Source organism: Simochromis diagramma, unplaced genomic scaffold, assembly GCF_900408965.1.
Source record: "Simochromis diagramma unplaced genomic scaffold, fSimDia1.1 OVJJ01000483.1, whole genome shotgun sequence".
Taxonomy (NCBI): Eukaryota; Metazoa; Chordata; class Actinopteri; order Cichliformes; family Cichlidae; genus Simochromis; species Simochromis diagramma.
The window spans coordinates 5304481-5325962 of record NW_024386835.1 but is presented as its reverse complement, the minus strand read 5'-3'; the positions used below and the strand labels follow the sequence as shown (position 1 = coordinate 5325962).

At 41.0% G+C, this 21482-nt stretch overlaps 1 protein-coding gene across 1 annotated transcript; it reads left to right on the top strand.

Moving 5' to 3' along the window:
• The first annotated feature begins 4030 nt into the window (after window positions 1–4030).
• On the top strand, window positions 4031–20017 carry LOC120731764 (homeodomain-interacting protein kinase 1-like). The gene is given in 19 exon segments (XM_040028978.1): window positions 4031–4355; window positions 8882–9615; window positions 9779–9970; window positions 10052–10233; window positions 10360–10483; window positions 10831–10950; window positions 11107–11193; window positions 11305–11489; window positions 11570–11720; window positions 11796–11982; window positions 12194–12312; window positions 13541–13675; window positions 14759–14919; window positions 15305–15370; window positions 15744–15911; window positions 16141–16355; window positions 16530–16642; window positions 18044–18199; window positions 18201–20017. Coding segments are annotated over 18 exon segments (3414 nt in total). The 5' UTR covers window positions 4031–4355; window positions 8882–8883; the 3' UTR covers window positions 18522–20017.
• The last annotated feature ends 1465 nt before the right edge of the window (window positions 20018–21482 follow it).

The window sequence follows — 21482 nt, the reverse complement described above, 5'->3', positions numbered from 1 at the left end:
AAAGTACTCTTTCCAACACTATATACTAACTGAACAAATATACTAACTGAAAACTTACATCTCTATATTTAATCACCCTAATCAATTTTAAATCATGCTTTTTATTTGTTTTTGTTTCTAATGTCTCTGTAAAGCACTTTGAATCACCTTGTTGTTGAATTGTGCTATACAAATAAATTTGCCTTGCCTAATCTGCTGCACATCCTTTCAGGCTCAGTCTCTCTGCCTAGTCGGTTGATACAAGTCCTTTCTTTCCTTCCTTAGTGCACATCACATTCACTATAAGGATTTTCCTTTGCCATCTCATTGCCCAGTCTCCCAGTAGTACTGTCGACTTTCTTCTTTTCCAGTCTTTCCTTTAAACCCTTTACTGTACTTCCACCACCAAGTTCCCTTCCCTTCTCTCCTCTGTCGAGAGAAATCAACAAACACCTTCTTGGCAGTTTCCCTCACCACTTCAGCTGTACTTTCCCAGCACACCACAGCCTTGTTGTCTTTTCCTACACGACTGCACGTCCTTAATAAGATGACAGGAGAACATAGTTACTTCAGCAAAACTATTAACAGTACATTAGGATAATACTAATGTAATAATTTTAATTAAGAATCTGACATATAAAATCCTACTTAAGTAAAATTTTGCGTATTATCACGAGTATTATATTTATCTTTATTATTTTATACTTTTTAAATATAAAGTATAAATACTTGTGAAAACTTTATGAGTACTTTACAACAAGGGACTTGCTATGCTGTCAAGTTGCTTGACCGTTACACAACTTAAAGTTAGTCACAACTTAACAAGTATGATTAGATATGATTGGATATTTATGAATCAATGCAAGGTGGTGACAGGTTCGTTTGCCTGCTGTGTTTGACATGACATAAGGGTACAGTCTGTTATTTAACAGCGTTTCTGGATCTGTGTCATCATGAGTTAAAAAAAAGGAAAGAAAAGAAAAAAGAAAGATTGATGCTTCTCTTCTGTGAAAAAAGTGAACCATGGCATTTCAGGACAAGACTTGGGGAAATTGTTTAATTTTATTTCATGCTTGTAAGCACACTTGAATTTGTGTCATCCATCACTAAAACAAAACAGACTGGCTTCTCTCTGCTGAAATACAGTGAGATTTGTGCCATCTCAGAGGCTCCTGGAAACTTGGGAAAATTTTATGTTACAAAAACATGACATTTTAAAATATAGAAACCAGATTGATTATTGCTACTCAACAGTAACTGGGGGCGGAGCTTAGCAAATGTGTCAAGGCCTTTAGAGTGCTTTATGTTCAAATGAATGTTGTCATAGCATTAACTGAAGAAAACATTTTGCAGAGTGCTGGCAGATTTTACACACACTTGCAGTGGATTACAGTTGAAAAAAGGAGAAGACAGAAAAGGAAGAAGAGATTATTTTCTAAGGTAAGAACCACCGGGCAAGTGACAGTTGCTAAAGTGGAAATTTAAAGGTGACATGCAGTGTTCACATTAATGTTTAACTTTTCTAAACACAGTATGGACCTGTACATGAGTTGCTCTTCTAAGGTACCTTCTTGCTGCATAGTGTGAAATGCTTTTAAGAGTACAACTGTGCATGCAATTTTTGCATTATGGTTACAAAAGAGAAGTTGAATCATGTATATACCACTTCAGTAAGTTTTTGCATTGCAATGGTGTATTATCTTATTGGATTATTGATCATTTTTACTGAAGTAAATAAATTCTCCTTTGGCTGCTCAAGGACATGAAAGACTGTTTCAGATGGGCATCCCTCTTTATTTGTTTTGTCAGACTAGGCTTAGGAGACAGAGGCATTTGTACATGGGTACTCACATTTTGTAATTCCTTTAGTGTGATATAACTATAACAAAGCAAGTACTTTCTTACAGCTCATTCTTACACCAACCATGTTTGAAAATCTTCCAGGCTAACTACTAAAATCTAACAAAGAGGAATGAAAATGTTTGAATTTAGGATCTGGTATCTTTTGCTGTTTAGCTAGGGAAACTATGTGTGTGTGTGTGTGTGTGTATGTGTGTGTGTGTGTGTGTGTGTGTGTGTGTGTGTGTGTGTGTGTGTGTGTGTGTGTGTGTGTGTTTTAATTTTATTTCATGCTTAAAAGCACACTTAAATCTATGGTCGTCCATCAGTAAAAGAAACAGACTGGCTGCTTAATGCTTCTTTTTCCTGGAAAAAAAAAAGAGATTTGTGGCTTTCCAGACACTCCTGGAAAATTTGTTATGTTACAAAAAGATGACATTTTAAAATATACAAGCCAGGTTGATTATTGCTACTCAACAGTAACCAGGGTGGAGCATAGCAAATGTGGCAGAGGCCTTTAGAATGCTTTTCGTTCAAATGAATGTTGTCATAACATTAATAGAAGAAAACATTTTGCAGGGTGCTGACAGATTTTACACACACTTGCAGTGGATTACAGCGGAAAAAAAGAGAAGACAGAAAAGGAAGAAGAGATTCATTTCTAAGGTAAGCATCACTGGGCAAGTGACAGTTGCTAAAGTGGACATTTTAAGGGTATATGTCCATGTTAAGTTTAACTTTTCTAAACACAGTGTGGACCTCTACATGTGTTGCTCTTCTAAGTTACTTGTTTGCTGAACAATGTGAAAGTGTGAAATGCTATTAACATGTAAAAACAACAACAACAATCATTTATTATTGAAGTTACATCCAGTAAATCTAATATCACTCATCAATCCTCTCACTTACTGCTTTATTCTGATAGTTAGTTGGACACAGTATTTCATTTTTCCCATTTGGACTTTATTTTGTTTTCTGAACTTTTTCCAAGCGTTTCAATAAACAGCTCACCTGTTTTCTTTGTCACATCTACAGACTGTGACATTTGAGTACATTTCAGAGCCTGTTAAGAAGTTTAATTAGGACTTCTTCTGGGTTCTGATTTTGAGTGTCCAGCCTCAGCGACACATATCAATACATAAAACACTGGTTAGACCTCATAGTCAAAGCCAATACAGACATTGGAAGAACTGATGCAGTGCAGGCACCAAAAACAAAATCACCTGGACAACATTTTGGAGAATGATGTACTTGAACCTTACCCAATACACAGTGTTGGGGAGTAACTGAATATATGTACCAGAATTACGTAATTAAAATACAAAATATGAGTATCTCTATTGCGTTACAGTTACCACATAAACATAGGTGATAATTAGAATATAGTTACTTTGCTGAAATAAATGAATTACACAGTAGTCTTTTCCTGTTTCATATGTTAGGCTATCTCCTCTTTAATTTTGGTAATTCCACACACTGCCGCAAACTCAAACAAAACATGCTTGCTGTCTTGTTCTCCATGCCTATCTCATTATCTCATTCCTTTTTATTTTGTAACATGAATGGTCATGGCCAAAATCATCATCAGTAGGAAAAGCTGTAAAACTTATGAAAGTAAAGTTATAAGTCAATGTTTATTCCTACCTTCACATTTTCCAAACCTGTCCTGTGGTCTGGGTTGGAGTGTTTGCCAGGGGAATTTTGGCCCAAAGCCCTATGTTTGACACCCCTGCTCTACTCTAGCTGGTTTAGGCCCTGTCATGTGCCCATAACACTCTTTGCCCTGTTACTACCACTGCTATTATTGTTGTTGTTATCAGTATTATCGTCATCATCATTTTTACTAACACCAAAACGGATCAAACTTTAATTTTCGTTTAACAAAGTTTAGCACAACAGCTGGAAAATTACTGGTATATTCTGGTTACGTCACGGCAATGTCTTTTTTCTTTCTTTTTTTTTTACCGTAACGTGTCTTTTTTCCCCTCTTGTTTCACTTGCTGTGTAACATGATTCCAAATATGGCTGATTATATTTTTGACAATAGAGAGATCATAACAGCGTTGGGTACGTTGTTGTCTGTACATGTTTTTTATTCATTCATATTGTTTAACAAATATATATATATATCATTAATGATAAAATATGAAGAATTCCTGCTAATTACGGTAATGCGCGGAAATGACGTCGGATTCGCGGCTGTATAAGGACGTGGTTAGTTCCGGTGAAAAGTGGTTTTCGCTGCTTCAAGGCAGTCGATTTTAGAGAAGGATAAATCATGTTATAACTAACTGCTGTATAAATTTTAAGATTAGATGAATTCATTTATTGATACCATGAGAACTTTTCCCCTCTGGGGGTTCTGCGCTGTAAGGCCTTCTCTCGCTGTCGGGCTCACCATTGACTGAAGACACAATGCAGGCCTAGCTAGCATTTAAGGTTAACTAGCGGAAGCTAATCGGATTGGCAGCAGACTGCAGTGGGATTTAAACCTCGGACGAAGCCTGTGTTTCCAAGCTGTCCTAACATCAAATCCGGTATGTTCCAAGTCACTCTACATTCACCATCTGTTCTGGGCACCTTGAGAATGATTTGACCCCGCTTGCTTGAATGAGATGTTTTTTAAGCACCATATTGTAAAAAAAAAAGTGGCTGCGTTAGCATGTTAGCATTAGCGAGTTAAGTATCGTTGCCTTGTTGATTTGATCTTAAGTCTCTTACTTTAGCAGGAAAAACAACTACCAGAAATATGAAGGATTTTAGTTTTTTTAGTAGCGATATGGAGATGTGTCATCAGTGGCTTGAACACAGCAGTTGTCTATAAACTTCAGTCGTGAATGGTAAACTGTAGCTAAAGAATTTGGTTGAGCCGATCCGTCGAAGATCTCCACCCTTAGCAGGGCAGTTCGAGGGTTTTTTGTTGTAACAAAGGGTCGACTGAAAAACGAGTGAGGGGTCAGTCAGATTTTTTAGGAGGTAAATGCAGCATTGAAAACTAGCTTCAGAACACGGGGACGAGTCGTGCAGGTTATTAATCGAGATTGCAGTAGAAGTGGGTCTGTGTAAGAGCCTGACAATAGGTTTGTGTTAAATACAGGTTTTCGTTTGCAAGACCAGTAGCTTAATTTAACCGACAAACACTTCTGATATCAAAGAACAGATCACTACTGCAGGGTGGTGTGTTTGTCATGTTCTCAGTGTTGTCTCTGCCTGTTAACGCCGTTATGAAACTTTTCCGTAAGCACGTCCGTCCTTTAATGTTGTCACTATGCTTGCTTGCTGTTTCGTTTCTTTTGTCGGTTTACCTAAACCAGCTTACTGACTTGCACAGAAACACACACACACAGCTCGCAGTTATTTACAGTGAAATTCACTCTCAAGTTGCCTACAGTTAGATGAGCAACACGCATGACTATATAAACTTAAATTAACACAAGCGTGTTCACTTTTTTCCCCCTCTCCACTAAGAAGTAGATCGTGGACATTATTTAAAAGCAGATCTGAAGCTATTTTATCGGATAATTTAGGCTTAAATCTTTATAATAATGTTTCTTCTATAAAATAAATAATTTTTATGGAAAGTTTTTAATTGAACAGAATAACTTAAATCAAAATACCTTATTAATCCCTGAGGAAATTATGTGGTTACCGTTGCTCCAAGAAAATAAGAACAGTAACAGACTGAAATAAATTATATAAGATACAACTTACAAATAAAAGATAAAAGAAATTAAAAAGTTATTTTATTATGTGGAATGGCTCTAATGTATACAAATAGGTCAATTTTAAAAATTGGGCCACTCAGAATATACATTTGGCCATTGCTACTGCTTTTACAGGTCCATTCATAAATTTAAAAAATGGAAAAAAAATAGAATTTTTATTTTTTTGGCTTATTCCCTTAAAAGTAAATGAAAATCAGAATTTGCTAAATTTAACTAAAGGTTTCACCACTAGGGCGCAGTGTTTTACCAGAAAGTTTTAATGTAGTTGTCCCCATATTAATAACAGTATTTGCCCTAAGTGGTGCAGTAGATTTGTTATAGGGCTTTTTCTCTCTCTCTCCTCTTTTAAAATCACTGGTTTGTTGTTGTTTTTTCACTTAAGATTTTTGTTTTTATTTTTATTTCTGGTGAGTAGCAGCAGATCCCCCAATTTTAATTACTTTATCAGACAAGTTCCCACCCCCTGCTTCAACATGACTTTTACCAGGTGCGTTTTACCACTTGTTAGTGGGGTTTTTTGTGCATCATATTTTAGTTATTGGGAAGTCTTCCATCAGCTCATTGTGGTGACAGTTCTACTGGCAGAAGCGAGGCCTGTAATCTTGGAGGAGCTACTGAGGAAACAATGGGTGTTTCAGAGCGGTCGTTGTTCTAGCGATCGCTTGTCATAACTGATTAAGACAGTGATTGGAGCTTGATGTGCTTCGTGGAGCATTGCAGCAACAAAGTGACACACTCGTACTTCCTGGACCACTGTCGGATGGTATCAGACTTCAGGATGTTTCGAGTCGATGGTGACATTAACCTGAGCTGCAGGAAGAAATATAGAGGGATGGAAAAGTTGTATGATTACGGACCCTTTACTCCAGGATAGTATTTCTGTGGCCTGAATATTGAACTGGCAGCTGCAAAATCCATCTATATTACTTGCTGAAGCAATTCATCATTGCTGTTGCTGTCTGAATCCAGTTTCGGTCAACATACTTTCCGGATTCTTCAATCAGCTGGAACAGGTCACGTAAATGGCTGTGGTTATTGAATGGATCCTGACTACCCTCTTCACCTCTTACTGGACATGCAGCTGAGCACTTCTGGCTCCATTCCCAGAATGACAGTTTGTTTTTTTTGTTTGTTAGCTTGCTTTGTTTTTGTTGTTTTTTTGCAAAACATCAAATATAAGTTGTTTTTCATATGTTCTGGATGCTGTAACACAAATTTTCCCAACTGTTCAGAATTTTTTTTTTTTTTTTTACTTTTATATCCGATATAATTTTCTTTTTTAAACTTTATTTTATTATTTTTAAACTGTCACGTGATCATGCCAGTGACATAATTTAAGGACTGCTGTGTAGATATTCCAGTCACAAAAACATCAAAAGTTTAGTCTGACCACATTGAGAATAGTACAAAGTACAGCACATGTATATTTTATTTTAGTAACTTCTGTAAGTGTATTAGATATAATGCTAAATTTTATTGTGCATCTGTAAAATCTTTTGCATAGCGTTCTCAGGTTGTTTGCACGTGCATCCTCGGAGTCTTGTAGCTGGGGCCTTTCTCTGGCGTTTGTTTTCCCACTGTTCAGTCATGTGGTTTTTTGGGCTACTGCCAACTGTATTTGCACAGAAGTAGCAAGAGCTGCTGCCTACACTTGCATGGGTATTTTCTTTATGCCACACATTTGGCATTATAGCAAATTAATAACAAACATTATTAAGATTGCATTACACTTAACATATCCATGAATCCACTAGCATTCCAGTAAATGTCATCATCAGGCAGTAAGCGTGAGGGTCTGCGCAGTTGTCGCAACCCTGTGTCCAAAGTATATGGTACAACCGGTCTGTAAGCTACTCTTATTTGTGCTGTCCGTCACCCAACCAAGAAGAAGAACAAAGTTGTGGCGTACAGAAGGTTAAAGTGGGAGAGTTAAAAACCAAAAGTTTTCATTGCTGCCACCACCTGTACCACTCAGATGTTTACTATTTTTGTTTTTTCTTTCTAAATTCCCTTTCTTTATAAGGGGAATGACTCTTTCTGGGTGCTTAAGGAACTGATTGCTGTATTGTTAGCTCCAATACACATCCTTTCACATTTGCCTCTTGAGCTACATTTCCTCTTCTTTCCACACTCGGCTCTTGCAGTCTGGACTCCATATTGACTCACTACACCACCATGTGATTCAAACTGGCATTACAGAAGTCTTATTGTTCAATTCACTTGGAATCTCAAAAACCCATTAGACACCCCCCGCCCTTTGTTTTTGTTTGATGATTTACCACTTTCCAAAAGAATATGATTTTAATCATGGGTGCCCCTCATGCCTCAATAGGTATGCATGGATTTGGAAATGCAGCTACCCCTTGCGCAAGATCCTGCCTAGTTGTAAAGCTAAATAAGTGTTTCATGCAGTTTTCATTCATCAGGCATACTTCCTGAAATTGCTTAATATGCAGGCATACAGTTATGGGTTGAATTTGATCAAACTGTGAGGTGTCGACTTATATTTAATATGCAGCCTGATGCACTTCTATCTCACTGCACCTAATAAACTTGCAACAAAACAGAACTGTGCAAAAGTCTTGAGGCAGCTCTCATTTCTTTGTGGGTTTTGGTGTTTTGTTTTTCTTTGTTTGTTTTTTTTGTTAAGCAATAGTTCTACAGGCTTGCTGAATGTCTTTCAGAGTTCTCCCTTGAAAATTGGCTTTTTCCAGCCATAAAAGGATGATGGGACATTGTCATAATGCTGCTAGACAGCATAGACACAAGTTTGTGAATGTGATGACTCGAGAACATGGCAGTGTAGGATTTTAAATTCATGCCATAGGTGAGTTTACTGAAAATCTCAGACGAGTTTGAATCTTGGTGACATTGACTTCAAGGTTAAGGTCAGAGGTAAATTTTTTCCTGACTTGTGAATGTGGTAACTCAAGAAGTCGTATTGACAGACCAAAACAAAGGGTAGTGAACATCCAAAGAACAACTTTGAATGTCCTTCAAGATGCCTGGAGAACTATCCCTGAAGGCTACTTAAAATGGCAAGAAGCTTGGCTAAGAGTTCAGGCTGTGCTGAGGAATAAATGCGGTCCTTTCAAATACTGACTGACTTCTTTTTGTTTTATATGCTTTATTTCTATTTATGTTTGTACATGCTTCATTAAGTTACTGCATCTATTTCCATTTTGGTACCAAAATATAAAGAAATGAGGTTTGGCTGGAGAAATGTACACAGTACAATAATGTATCACAGTTATTCTAAGATACACAACTGTATTTGTTTGGGTTGTTTTGTTTTGTTTGGTAGGCCATGTGGCTAACACTCTTCAATTTCTTTACAGCTATGAGTTCCCAGCAGCTGCAGGTGTTCTCCCCTCCGTCAATCTCCTCCAGTGCCTTTTGCCGCGTCAAGAAGCTCAAGGTGGAAAGCAACGTTTGGGACGTGTCCACCACTGAGGCTTACGGATCCATAGCGGGCCAGTCCGCATACACATTCACCCCAGCCATGGCTGTGCCACCATTTGCGCCATCTCTGGTCTTCCCCCCTACAGCGCCCGGCTCCAGGGGTCAAGTGGTGGTGCGAGCAGCTGATAGCACCGGCAGTCTTCCTCGTGGATCCAGTCGACGCGTCACTGAGCAGGCTACATCCTCCTCTTATGCTCACGAGACGTCCTCTGAAACTAGGGGGCACAGGCATGGGCAGAAGAGAAAGATGGAGGCGGCCAGCGACGGTAGCGGAAGCGGATGTGGAAGCGTCCAGATATTAGAAGAGCTCTCAGCTCCTGCGGCAACTTACTCCACGCGTACAGGCGGCGGTGGAGGCGGGGGCACAGGCCAGTCCATACCTCACTCTGCTCCAACCACCAAGAGCAGCAGCTCCAATGGTGAAGGGGATTATCAGCTTGTGCAGCATGAGATCCTCTGCTCCGTGTCCAGCGGCTATGAAGTGCTGGAGTTCCTGGGGAGGGGCACATTTGGACAAGTGGCTAAGTGCTGGAAGAGGGGAACCAATGAGATTGTAGCAATCAAAATTCTGAAAAACCACCCTTCATATGCTCGGCAGGGCCAAATTGAGGTAAGTAAACAGGATTTTGTTTGATGTACCAGTTTCTTCTAAAAGTTTACGCTACATACACAAATTGCTGTTCACTACACTTGCATTCCCTTCATAGGGGTGTACTAGCGTTTGTCTTTCTCATCATATTTGGTTGTTTTGTTTTTTTTTCCTTTCCTAATAGGTGGGCATTCTGAACCGGCTGAGTGCAGAGAACGCAGATGAGTACAACTTTGTGCGTTCGTACGAATGCTTCCAACACAAGGGTCACACCTGCTTGGTTTTTGAGATGCTTGAACAGAACTTGTACGACTTTCTCAAGCAGAGCAAGTTCAGCCCACTTCCCCTACGGCACATCCGCCCCATTTTGCAGCAGGTTGGCAAACTGTGAATGGAGAAAAAAAGTTGATTCCTCTTTTTTTCACCCAGACTAACTCTCATGTGCTCATGTCTTTAGGTGGCTACAGCACTAATGAAACTGAAGAGCCTGGGTTTAATTCATGCAGACTTGAAGCCTGAAAACATCATGTTGGTGGACCCCATTAGACAGCCCTACAGGGTGAAGGTCATCGACTTCGGCTCTGCAAGTCATGTGTCCAAAGCAGTGTGCTCAACCTACTTACAGTCTCGTTACTACAGGCAAGTGGAGCGTTTAAGTGCCTTTTAGTTTGCAGTGTTATGCGTAAGAGTTGTGTTAATGTGACTCAGTTGTGTAGCCCAGTTCTGTCCCCACATTAATGTATAAATCTCATCTTTCTTGTTTAGAGCTCCAGAGATCATTTTGGGGCTGCCCTTCTGTGAGGCCATTGACATGTGGTCTCTAGGGTGTGTGATTGCTGAGCTGTTTCTGGGTTGGCCTTTGTACCCTGGAGCCTCTGAGTATGACCAGGTCAGTCATGTTAATGGTCCCAAGGACTTACAAGTTAGCAAAAACAGTGCTCAAAGAAAGACTAGGCAAGTCTTCCTTTGAATAAAGGTCACATTTTGCTTCAAGTAAGCAAGACTACATGAATGTGCCACCACCCTGCTTTGTAAGAGAATGGTATTTAGTTTTTCTCACATCAGATTGAGTGTTTTTGGCAAATTATAATTGACCTATTAACCAAAATGCCATGCCGCTCTAAATCCAGGTATACGTATTTAATAAGTCAGTTATAGTACTCTTAACTACACAGTACTTGAAACATCGCAGTTCTGCAGTGATTGCTTAATCTGAATATTTTCTTCTGTGTCCAGATCCGTTACATTTCCCAGACTCAAGGCCTACCTGCTGAGTATCTTCTGAGTGCCGGCACAAAGACTAGCCGCTTCTTCAATCGAGGCCCTGACTCTAGCTACCCGCTCTGGAGGCTTAAGGTTAATATTACGAGTATCTTCTTGAATAAGCTGTAAAGAGACTTGATGCTCGTTTTGATTTGGTTCCTTCATTTTGGTTGTCCCCATTCAACTGATTTAATGTTTGTAAATGGTAGTGTTATGAAACATAAATGGATATTGTGCTTCTTTTTTTAGACCCCGTCAGAACATGAAATGGAGATGGGCATCAAATCTAAGGAGGCTAGAAAGTACATCTTTAACTGTCTGGATGACATGATGCAGGTATATCCAAATAAGTGCATAACCCAGGAAATGGCTTTAAATATGGCATGTAGTGATTGCCTGACCAGGTTTTTCCTTTTTTTCCTTTCCTTCTTATCATTAACGTACCAGGTCAACCTTTCCTCTCACTTGGAGGGAACTGACATGTTGGCTGAGAAAGCTGACAGGAGAGAGTTTATAGACCTCCTGAAGCGAATGCTTCGTCTGGATGCTGACAAAAGGATCACACCTACAAAAACTCTGGGTCACCCCTTTGTCACGATGAGCCACCTCATGGACTATCCCCATAGCTCCCAGTAAGTGTGTGTAGCAGGATGAAGAGTTATTGGTCTATTTAAATGCATTTGCTGATGCAATGGTATTAATTCCTCTTCAGTGTGAAGTCGTGCTTCCAGAATATGGAGATCTGCAAGCGCCGGAGCTCCTATGAAAGCAGCAAATCCCTCTACTCGACCAATGCAGTCCCCAGTGCTGCAGCGGGCAACCTCACCGTGACCTTCAGTAGCCAACTAAACCAGCATAACCAGGTATGATGCTAAATTTTTACTCTTCTGTCAACCTGTAGTCTTTGCTGGTATTAATGGGCTTTGTTGTTTTAACAGGTGCCTTCTGCAGCGGGTGCGGTGCCTTTGCTGAACTACCAGCCAGCTTTGTACCAGCAGGCAACCATCAACATTCCCGGGCTGACTCAACAGAGTGTCCCGATCCCAACGCGTCCTGCTGGGCTGTGTAGCCAGACGGAACCCTTCCAGCAGACACTCATCGTCTGTCCACCCTCCACTATCCAAGGTAAGTCATAAAGTTGATTACAAACATTCACTTTGATTTCAGTATTAAAGGTATGAATCCTCTGTGCTGGTTTGTTGGTACAGAAAGCCTGACACAAAGTCTTGTTTTTGTTTTTTTTACCATCTACTACAATATTTGTAGATGTTGTAGTAGATGGTAGATCCTTTTAATCCTTTAATAATTGAGATGTTTGTCATCGTTTGTTTTCTAGGGCTGCAGTCATCCAGTAAGAGTTCCAGTTTCCCTGTGAGGGTGGAGAACTCTGTACCGATAGTACCTCAGAACCAGTCTACTCAGTCCTTGCAGATACAGCCAAGTATGCTGACACAGGTAAGAGTTTGGAAGGTGCAGCGTTTGAAGGAATTCTTGAGTTTTGTGTTGTTGTTTTTTTTAATTTATGAATTTTCTATCAAGAGACACAGCATCTTGTTTTTTTTTTTTAACCTTTTCTGTTCCCTAGTTATTTTTGGGTGAGTTTGATTGTGGATTTACAGTGGGTGATGTTATGACTGTTTAAAAAAAAAAAAAAAAAAAAGAAAAAAAAAAAGCGTTGTTTGTGACTGTTTGCAACCTTTACCTGAGAACTTTTCCGCTTTTAGACGTGCAACACACTTGGCAAGAGAGTGGGAGTGCACACACGGGCAGGCAGAAAGAAGTGCCGCGGCTTTGACTGATTTGTTCACTTTTCACCGTTTTATTTGTAATTCTATGCTTCTGTGCCGTGAATGGATTCAGTCTTTATTGTGACCATTCGAGTGACAGCTGTGCATTCTGAATGGGTCCAACACTGAACATAGATGGAGGTTATATTCACATTTCCTGGAAGAAGAGATGAGGTTAAGTTGTAACTGGGGTCTGGTGTATTTGAGTTTTCTTTATTATCTGATGTAACTTAAACGTACATAAATACACCTTTTTTTCTTTCTTTTTTTCTGAATAATCTGTCATTCAATAATTTCAGCTCAGGGGTTACTGTAAAAAATCTGGAAACATCCCGCTGTTACTTGCACCAGTTTGTGGAGCACTGATGCCTTGTTTTGCTCCTTTGTGGATATATTGAGTGCATCTAAAAATTCTCCCTGCTTTTGTTGGTCTTACTGCCAGGAGGAAGGCAGCTCAGGTTCTTCAAAGGAATTTAGGGCATAAGATGTTAGCTACTTAAATGCGAGTGTTGAAATAAGTCGAGGGCCTGGGCTTTACTGTATTCTGTTTGTTTTTCTTTTTCTGTTGACTGTGTATTTGCTTTAAGAGCTGACTGGATCACCACTTTTGGCCAGGCCTCTTATTCCCAGTCTTTTTATGTGGGAGAAAGGCCACATGTGTAGTGAGACTCATCTGGCTCCAAAAGCTGGTTAATTGCTGTTTGCTAAATTGAGGAATAATTGCTGCACTCTGCAGAGGCCGGGTCTCCAGATGGCCAGCGGTGCCAGTGTGCATCTCTTGTGCAGCTGGGTGTATCTGCTCTGCCTGTTTTTATTTTAAAAAAGAGAAAAATCTGTATCAGTCTTGAAGGGCGCTACTTTTCGTCATGACTTAACACTGCCCCTCCCTCCTCCAGGGTTCCTGCACACCCCTGATGGTGGCCACCCTGCACCCACCCCCAGCAGGCCTAGCCCCGCAGTATTCTCTGCCCCTTGGGCTGGGCACTGGGGTGGGTCGGCCTACCCTCCTGGAACACACAGCCACAGTGCTGGTAAAGCAACGATGACATACCCGAAGAAAGACATGCACACTCCCTCTACCACTAACAATGCCATCTCTCTCCTGCCCTGCTCTCCTTTTTTTCTTTTCTTTTCTTTTTTTTGTTTTGTTTGCAAATGTTCAGCTCCCTCTCTGCCACGCGTTGTAAGGGGCCCATCTTTGTTTTACACATCGTATTTCAGCATCGTTCCTCTTCACATGTGGATTTGTCACCTTTCATAATTATGGTCGTTTGATGCAAATTTTTATAGGAAAATCAAACGTTTTTGTGTGTTCTGGCATCACATTTTATATTACTACTTTATTTTATAAACCCCCTCCACAGTGCAAAATTGACCAAATTTACACTGCGTTTTTACTCATAAGGACATGCTTGCCCCACACCATTCACACAGTTTCATTCCCCAGTCTTTCCCCATAGGTCTGCTGAGGGCATGGAGCGCATGTGTTGCTGAGTTGGTCTGCGCTTTGCTTGCAGCTTCTCTTGTCATGTCCTTCCTTGGTTTCAGCAGAGGGGGCTGCAGCAACAAAGTCTTCTAAACTGTCCTGACAGCCTGTCTGACTCCGACACATTTTTCTTTTTTGTGTTTGTTTGGTTTTTGTTTCAGCCAAGAACATGTGGCATGCCTTTTCCCAAGACATATCATCAGCAGACTGTTTAGCAGCAGGGAACTCAACTAATCTCTTAGTGTTTCTTCTTTAACAGGCACCATGGTTCTGTCTACTTGTCTTTATACCTGATCTGACATTTTACAGTGCTTCATTGTTTGTGCTTTGCATGATTATCATCTTGTGGATTTGTTGCAGGGCAATGTTATAATTAAGGAATGGCTTGGGAAAGGTTGCTCGCTTATCTAGCTTTGCGCTTTTGCCTGTAGAAGAGATTGGCCATTGGCTTGCCTCTTTGTATTCAGTCTTTGGAATTTATATGTCCGCATGGCTCAGTTTGTCTGGCCCATTCCAACAATCAGATAATTTGTTTTCATCCATACACAATTTGTCTTCCATATTACATGTACTCAAGTGTTGGTTGTTGTGTTTTTTTTTTTTTTTTTTCCTGTTTGTTTTTTCTCAGCAGGCCTGGCCCACTGGTACCCAGCAGATCCTCATACCATCATCATGGCAGCAGGTCCCAGGCGTGGCCATCCACGGCTCTGCCCATCAGTCAAATGTCACCGAATCACCTGTGGAAACGATTCCCTCAGATGCTGCCACGCAGCAGGGACACAGCTGGCGGTGGGTCAACCAACAACTGTTAAAGATGCATGTAGACTGATGGGCTTCTCAAATTTAAAGCTGAATCATTTTCAATGTTATTTCTTTCAGGTTAAATTAGAATAAAAATAATGAAATCGTTTAAATGTTAAATAACTTTTTATCGCTTTTCATAACTAGTATCTGAAATGCTATGTTATTGTTATTTCATACGCAAACACTTTGGCCTCCAATTAACTCATTTCAGATAAGTTAATAAGATGCTACAAATCTTTTGGGGGTTTTGTTTAGTTGAGTAGCAACACTAGAACTGGTTAATTTCATACTACATGAGAAATACTGCATTGAAAGGTGAAGTAAAATGGCAAATATGAAGGCTAAACTAGTCTGACCTTTGACCTTATAGGAGCATTACCAAGACTCAGCAGGAGAGGAAGAAGGTGAAAGCCAGACGTGGAGAGAACAGGAACAGGTTGGTACAGCTCTGCTCTTCTTCCAGTTTAATTTTAAGAGTCCTCATTGGGGTTTAAGCTACCATACCGAGGGAGAGATGGCTAAAGGGCCTGTGACGGTTGCCACACTGGTTCTTTCGCTTGCAAACAGTGACAGGACACTTTTTATACCTGCACTGAGGGCACAGCATCCACTGCTGTATTCTGCTAAACGATACGTGTTGCCACTCAGACAAAAAGCCTTCTTATGGGAGTAAAAACTAGTTGAAACTAGAAGCAAAGAAAATGGCTTTATTTTTAAATTTTTATTTAAAGTCTTCTTTGTGGTACCGCAGCTGATGGGTTGAACACACAGTCACTGGTTGGTGGTGGTGGTGTTTTTCTTTCCCATAGGGGTGTGTCTACTGCATCAGTGGTCAGTAGTGGCGTGACTCCACCCAGCTCCAGCGCAGCCTTGTCACAGCCGATCGTGATCTCGGACACGCCGAGCCCAGCGGTCAGCATCATTACGATTCACAGTGACACAGACACGGAGGATGAGCATAAGTTCCACCCTGCTAGGTGAGAACAGGATGCTCTTCTGCACTGAACAGTGGTGTGGTGTTTCTTTCTCAGATCACTTTCATTCCTAAGTTGAAATTTCAGAATGTCGAGGTAAATGAGAGAAATGCAAAGCAAGGCTTCTTTGAGCTCATAGACAGCACCGGGACTCAATTCATGTAGAATGAAAGCTGTTGACGTACTCGTTTGCCTGATATGACCCGGGAAATTACACTTACTTCCTCCACAGTCTTGAACTGAGCCAGCGCACCAACGTTATCAGCTGTGTGACCGTACACGACTCGGACTCCTCTACCGCCAGCCCCCTGACTCCCCTTCCACGCACTCTTAACCCAGCAAGCACTATGTCATCTCGCCAGGCCAAGTCTCTGGCAGTAGTGGCGCCTTCAGTCAAAACACAGGCATCTGAGAGAGGAGCAGAGTCCCGAGGACGCTTGGAGACTGGTGAGTCACCCGTGTGCTGCTGTAGTTTTAGCAGTGTATTTAACTGAAGTGTGAAAGCTGCATAATTAACCCCTGGAGGGTCTTAAGGACATTTATTGTCGTTAAGCACAAAGGTGGATGCATTTTTAAGACGCCTCCAGGTGTTAAGTATGTCTTACTGCTTTGAATTCTCAGTGAATTACATCAAGCCCAAGAGATCCTCTAACAGACAGCCGTGCAGTTCAGGGGAAAGTGTGGAGCGCCATGGACTGGTGCCAAGCCAGTCGCACCCTTTAAACCTCAGCCAGGTGAGGCTTGTTTTATCTTGTTGGTTTTACATTAAGTAATTAATGTGTGTTAATGGGACATTGTTTTGTGAGAATCCTTGTCCATAACCACGCAACTAATCAACTACAGGAGGCTGGGCCCTTATTTTGATTGTAGCAATATGAGGAGAGTAAAGGTTATAGGTAAGCTACATCAGAGTGCACCATGTCATCATGTGATTGAGTGAAAAGGTCAGGCGCTGTCATAAGTTATGACATTAGCACCTTTTACCAGCAAAGGTATAAAACATTTTTTCCCAAGGATTCTTAATATCCTGTTATTAAAGGCCTATGTGTATTTACTGCCCTCTGCTGGGGGAAACGTGTATTGAAACTTTTTCAGTGAGGTTTGCATTTGTACCATATGCAGCGATTGGACAGCTAAACATCTAAAAGTATCTAATTTTAGCATTAGTTTTGCTTTATATGCACATTATGTCAAGCACCAGGAGTTTCCCCTCGTTTTTTTCCTCTTAAGGCTCCGGCTGTTATTTTTACAACACAATTAGGGCTGCAGCTGTTTTTTGTTTTTTGTTTTTTTTTTTAGTAATTGAATTATTCCATCAATTGAGTAATCAGAATTACTTTTGTAAATAAAAAATATTAAATTAACAATTAATTTTAGAAATTGTAACAATTTTAAAAATAAAAATAATACATAGTGGATAGATTATATATATTTTTTGTTTTGTTCATTGTATTTACATGCCAAGTTAATCTTGTTTTCAGGCTTCTTGGAAGGCTTTCTTACATTAGAAGAGAGCAAAAGGGTTGTGACAGTATTCTATCTCCTGAGGTAGATTTAATGTGTTTTTATGTGTGTTTTGTGCATGTATTAGATTTTATATTAACGTAAATCTTAAAAATAATATTAGTAAAGTCAAATGTGCACTAGGGCACCCTATGCCCCCCTTTAGACCCACCCACTCAGACTATGTTAACAGGTCATCTGCACACGCATGCGTTTATTTTAACTTCTGTAGCTGTTAAGATTTTTCACTGTGCAAAACAAAGTGCGGTAGATGGGAGCAAATCCAGAGTTTGCTTTTCTTCATGTTGGAGCAAGTTCAGTAGGTGGTTTGACAGTTGTGGCAGTTACGGTAACGCTTTTTTTATAATTGAGTTACTCAATGAATAATTGCAGCCCTTTTAATAAGCCCAAAGCTGTCTGCGGTGTAGGTAACATTCAAGCGCGCATCTTCATCTGTTATCTGGCAGTTATATAACACAAAAAAAGGGAGGGGAAAAACAAGTGGGGTTTTGTTTGTTTGTTCCTCCCCATTTGGCACAAAAACTGACGATACCAAAGATGTAGATGCAGACTATAATCTTCTTGCATGTTGTACCCAGCGTCTGATTGAGTGTATGTATTTATTTTCAAAGGTTCACACAGTAGTTTCTTCATCTCAGGAGCGTTCGGGGCTCTCCCACAGCGACTCCTCGTTACGTCGCCAGCAGACGTTCCACCAGGCCGTCTCAGCCTCTCACTACAGCTTCCCCGAGGTGGCAGCCCTGGCGTCCGGCTCGGCCGCTGCTGCCGCCCCCCCCCAGCCTATATACCTACCCGGCCTCTACTGCCCTCTCCTCAGCCTCTCAGGCCACGGAGCAGCTGCTGGGCCGTGGTCACAGCACCCACGGACACTCCCCCTCCGCTTATGCAGCAACGTACACCTCATCCTCCTCCAGGAGAGACTCGGCCAGTCGCAAGGACTCGGTGAGCAGCCTGCTGCACGGCCTCCCTGCAGCCTACCAGCATCAGTTCGCCACTGGTTCTCCTTATGTTAGTGTGACGCCCCGAACCGAGGTTTACAGTGCCTACCAGCTAAGCCCTAGGCGCCTCGCGCAGTATCCATATTTGTAGGAAATCTCGCACAAAGAATTGGGGGGGGGTCACTTCCCCATATGATATCACAAAGGGACATTTTAAACTGTAGAGTAACTGTTGGTCACTTATTGTTTGCTGCTTTGAACTACAAGACAGCGTTTCACCTCTAGCACATTTATATGCTCTTACGGACTTTTAGTGTTATTGAAATGATCCTCTGTATTATTTATCTTTTTTTCCCTTTTAAATTGTTTATGGTCCACATTTTATCCCCATTGCATCCTGATGTATTAATATGGTGTTGTTGAAACATATTTTACAGCTGTTTTATCTCGAGGTTATCTGTGAAGAGAGATTTTCCTCCTGTCACAAGCTGCAACGAAACTTGAGGAGCTTCAAGACGCTGACTTGCCAGACTGATGAAGCTGACAGTTTTTAGTTTTATTTTAGTTTTTTTTTTTCTCTTGTTCCTTCCTGTGAACCTTATTATAAAGTTTTCACACTAATCCACTGAGGCCCTGTGTTTTTAGTGACATAATAATGACTGTACCTTACTTATGTTTGTTTACTCATATATGTCTTCTGTTTATTAAATTAAGTTTTAATGTCTGTGCGAGGTAGGAAGAGCGAGGTCCACGAAGATGTGGATTAAAAGAAGAGATACGGTGAAAACTGATGGATACGTGTTAATTTAAGTGCACATGTGATAGTCTGTTAATGTAGTGACAGTGTTTTTTAGCCAGGATTGATTGTCCTTATGCAATAGAGTCTCTTTAAAAACAACAACAAAAAAAACCTACAATAACTGAGTGCTGAATGTATTTATGAAATTCAGAGTGGGATGCCCAGTCTGAGAAATGATGTGAAAAACTGTTTTTAAATTGTAAGAGCGGGGAAATCAAATGTCCTTGAAATAAATATTTTTAAAAAAAAAACCTCACATGGGCTGGGGAAGGGGGGGGAAAAAAAAGATGAAACACACAAATTTCACCCCAAATTCCCATGCCTCTCCATAACAAAGGAGATTTTCCTTTTCTCCCTGTGACGCTCTGAAAATGCTTGCTAGGAAGTTGTAACTAACTTGCACACTGTGCTACACAAGGACTGACTGATTAAATGTATGCAAACTGTCTCAGTTTAGCGTTCTCATGAATTATCCCGTGTCTCAAAGAGAGATCTTTATACTGCTATGTCTCGCCCAACAGTCAAGACAGAGGTGCAGCTGTCCTTTACATGTACGGCTTACTTCGTCTCAGAAAGGTTTTCTATACTAAAGTTTGGAGAACAGCAGTCACTGTGTTTTTGAATTTTTAAAGGAGGTGAATCTTTGGTTTCTTTGGATTATCGGCTTTTTTTTTTTTTTTCCCCCCAAAGTAATTCCTTTCCCCTTGTTTGCATCAGTTTTGTGTTGTAACGTCTGTGTTTAATCCTAACATAGTATAGTAAAGAGGCTGTTAGATCTAATTCAGGGACAAAGGTTTCAGCTAAGTAATCCAATTTCATTGTTTTCCAATAAAATAACCTCGAATTCACAGCGACTCGTTTCCTCATTCATTCCCTTTTTTTTTTTTTTTTTCCTTAAGATAACTCTTTATTGTCATTGCGCAGTCATACATAGTACAATGAAATGGGAAAACTGTCCTATGTCAGCACTACATATAATATGACACAACACAACACCCTATATTAACTTAGTAATAAAAAAAGAATAAGTATATTTGTATTGCACATTAGTCATTATTGCACCTTGTTATAAATATAAATATTATTATTGTTATTGTTTTTACTGTTGTTACCTCCCCCCCCAAAAAAGTCCAGGGAGGTAGCCAATCAGGTCAGCTGTTTGCATTGATTAGGGCTGTTGCCCTGTTGTAAAAGCCGTCCTTGAGTCTATTTGTTCGGAACCTCAGCAGCCTGAACCTCCTGCCAGACGGCAGCAGCTTAAACACCCAGTGTCCTGGGTGTGTACCGTCCCGTAGGATGCTGCGTGCCCTCTTGAGACAGTGAGTGCTGTACAGGTCCTTCAAGGAGGGAAGTCTATGTCCAATGATTTTTTTGGGTCATATTGATGACCCTCTGGAGTGCCTTTCTGTGTGCTGTGGTGCAGCTGGAGAACCACACACTGATGCAATATGTCAGCACACTTTCAATGGAGCAGCGGTAGAAGACGGTCAGCAGCTCCTTCTTCAGGTCCATTCTTCTGAGGATTCTCAGAAAGTGGAGATGCTGTTGGGCCTTCATTAAAACCGCAGAAGTGTTAGAGCGCCATTGGAGGTCTGTGTCTATGTGCACACCCAGGAACTTGAAACTGGAGACCCTTTTAAAGCACTCCCCGTTGATGCTGACAGGCTGCAGCTCAGACTTCCTCCTTCTGAAGTCAACTACCAGTTCTTTTGTCTTGGTGGTATTGAGGTCCAGGTTGTTATCTGCACACCAATCTGACAGCCTCTGAACTTCAGCTCTGTACGCCGTCTCATCTCCCCCAGAGATGAGCCCCACCACGGTGGTATCATCTGCAAACTTGATGACTGCGTTGTCTGGGTGGGTACTAACACAGTCATGTGTGTACAGTAGGGGACTCAGTACACAGCCTTGTGGAGAGCCAGTGTTGAGGCTGAGGGCTGAGGAAAGATGAGGCCCACTCTAACTCTCTGTGCACGGTTTGAGAGGAAGTCTCTGATCCAGCGGCAGGTGGTAGAAGGAAGTCCGATTTCCAGCAGTTTAACTATTTGTCTGTCCGGGAGTATCGTATTGAAAGCAGAGCTAAAGTCAACAAAGAGCAGCCTGGCGTAACGGCCCTGCACTTCCAAGTGAGAGATGGTGGTGTGGAGCGTTGTAGCAATGGCATCTTCAGTTGATCTGTTAGCTCTGTATGTGAACTGGAGCGGGTCGAGTGTGGGTGGCAGGCAGGACATGATGTGATGTCGGACCAGTTTCTCGAAGCACTTCATTATAACAGGTGTTAGAGCAACTGGTCGGTAGTCGTTGAGGCTGCTA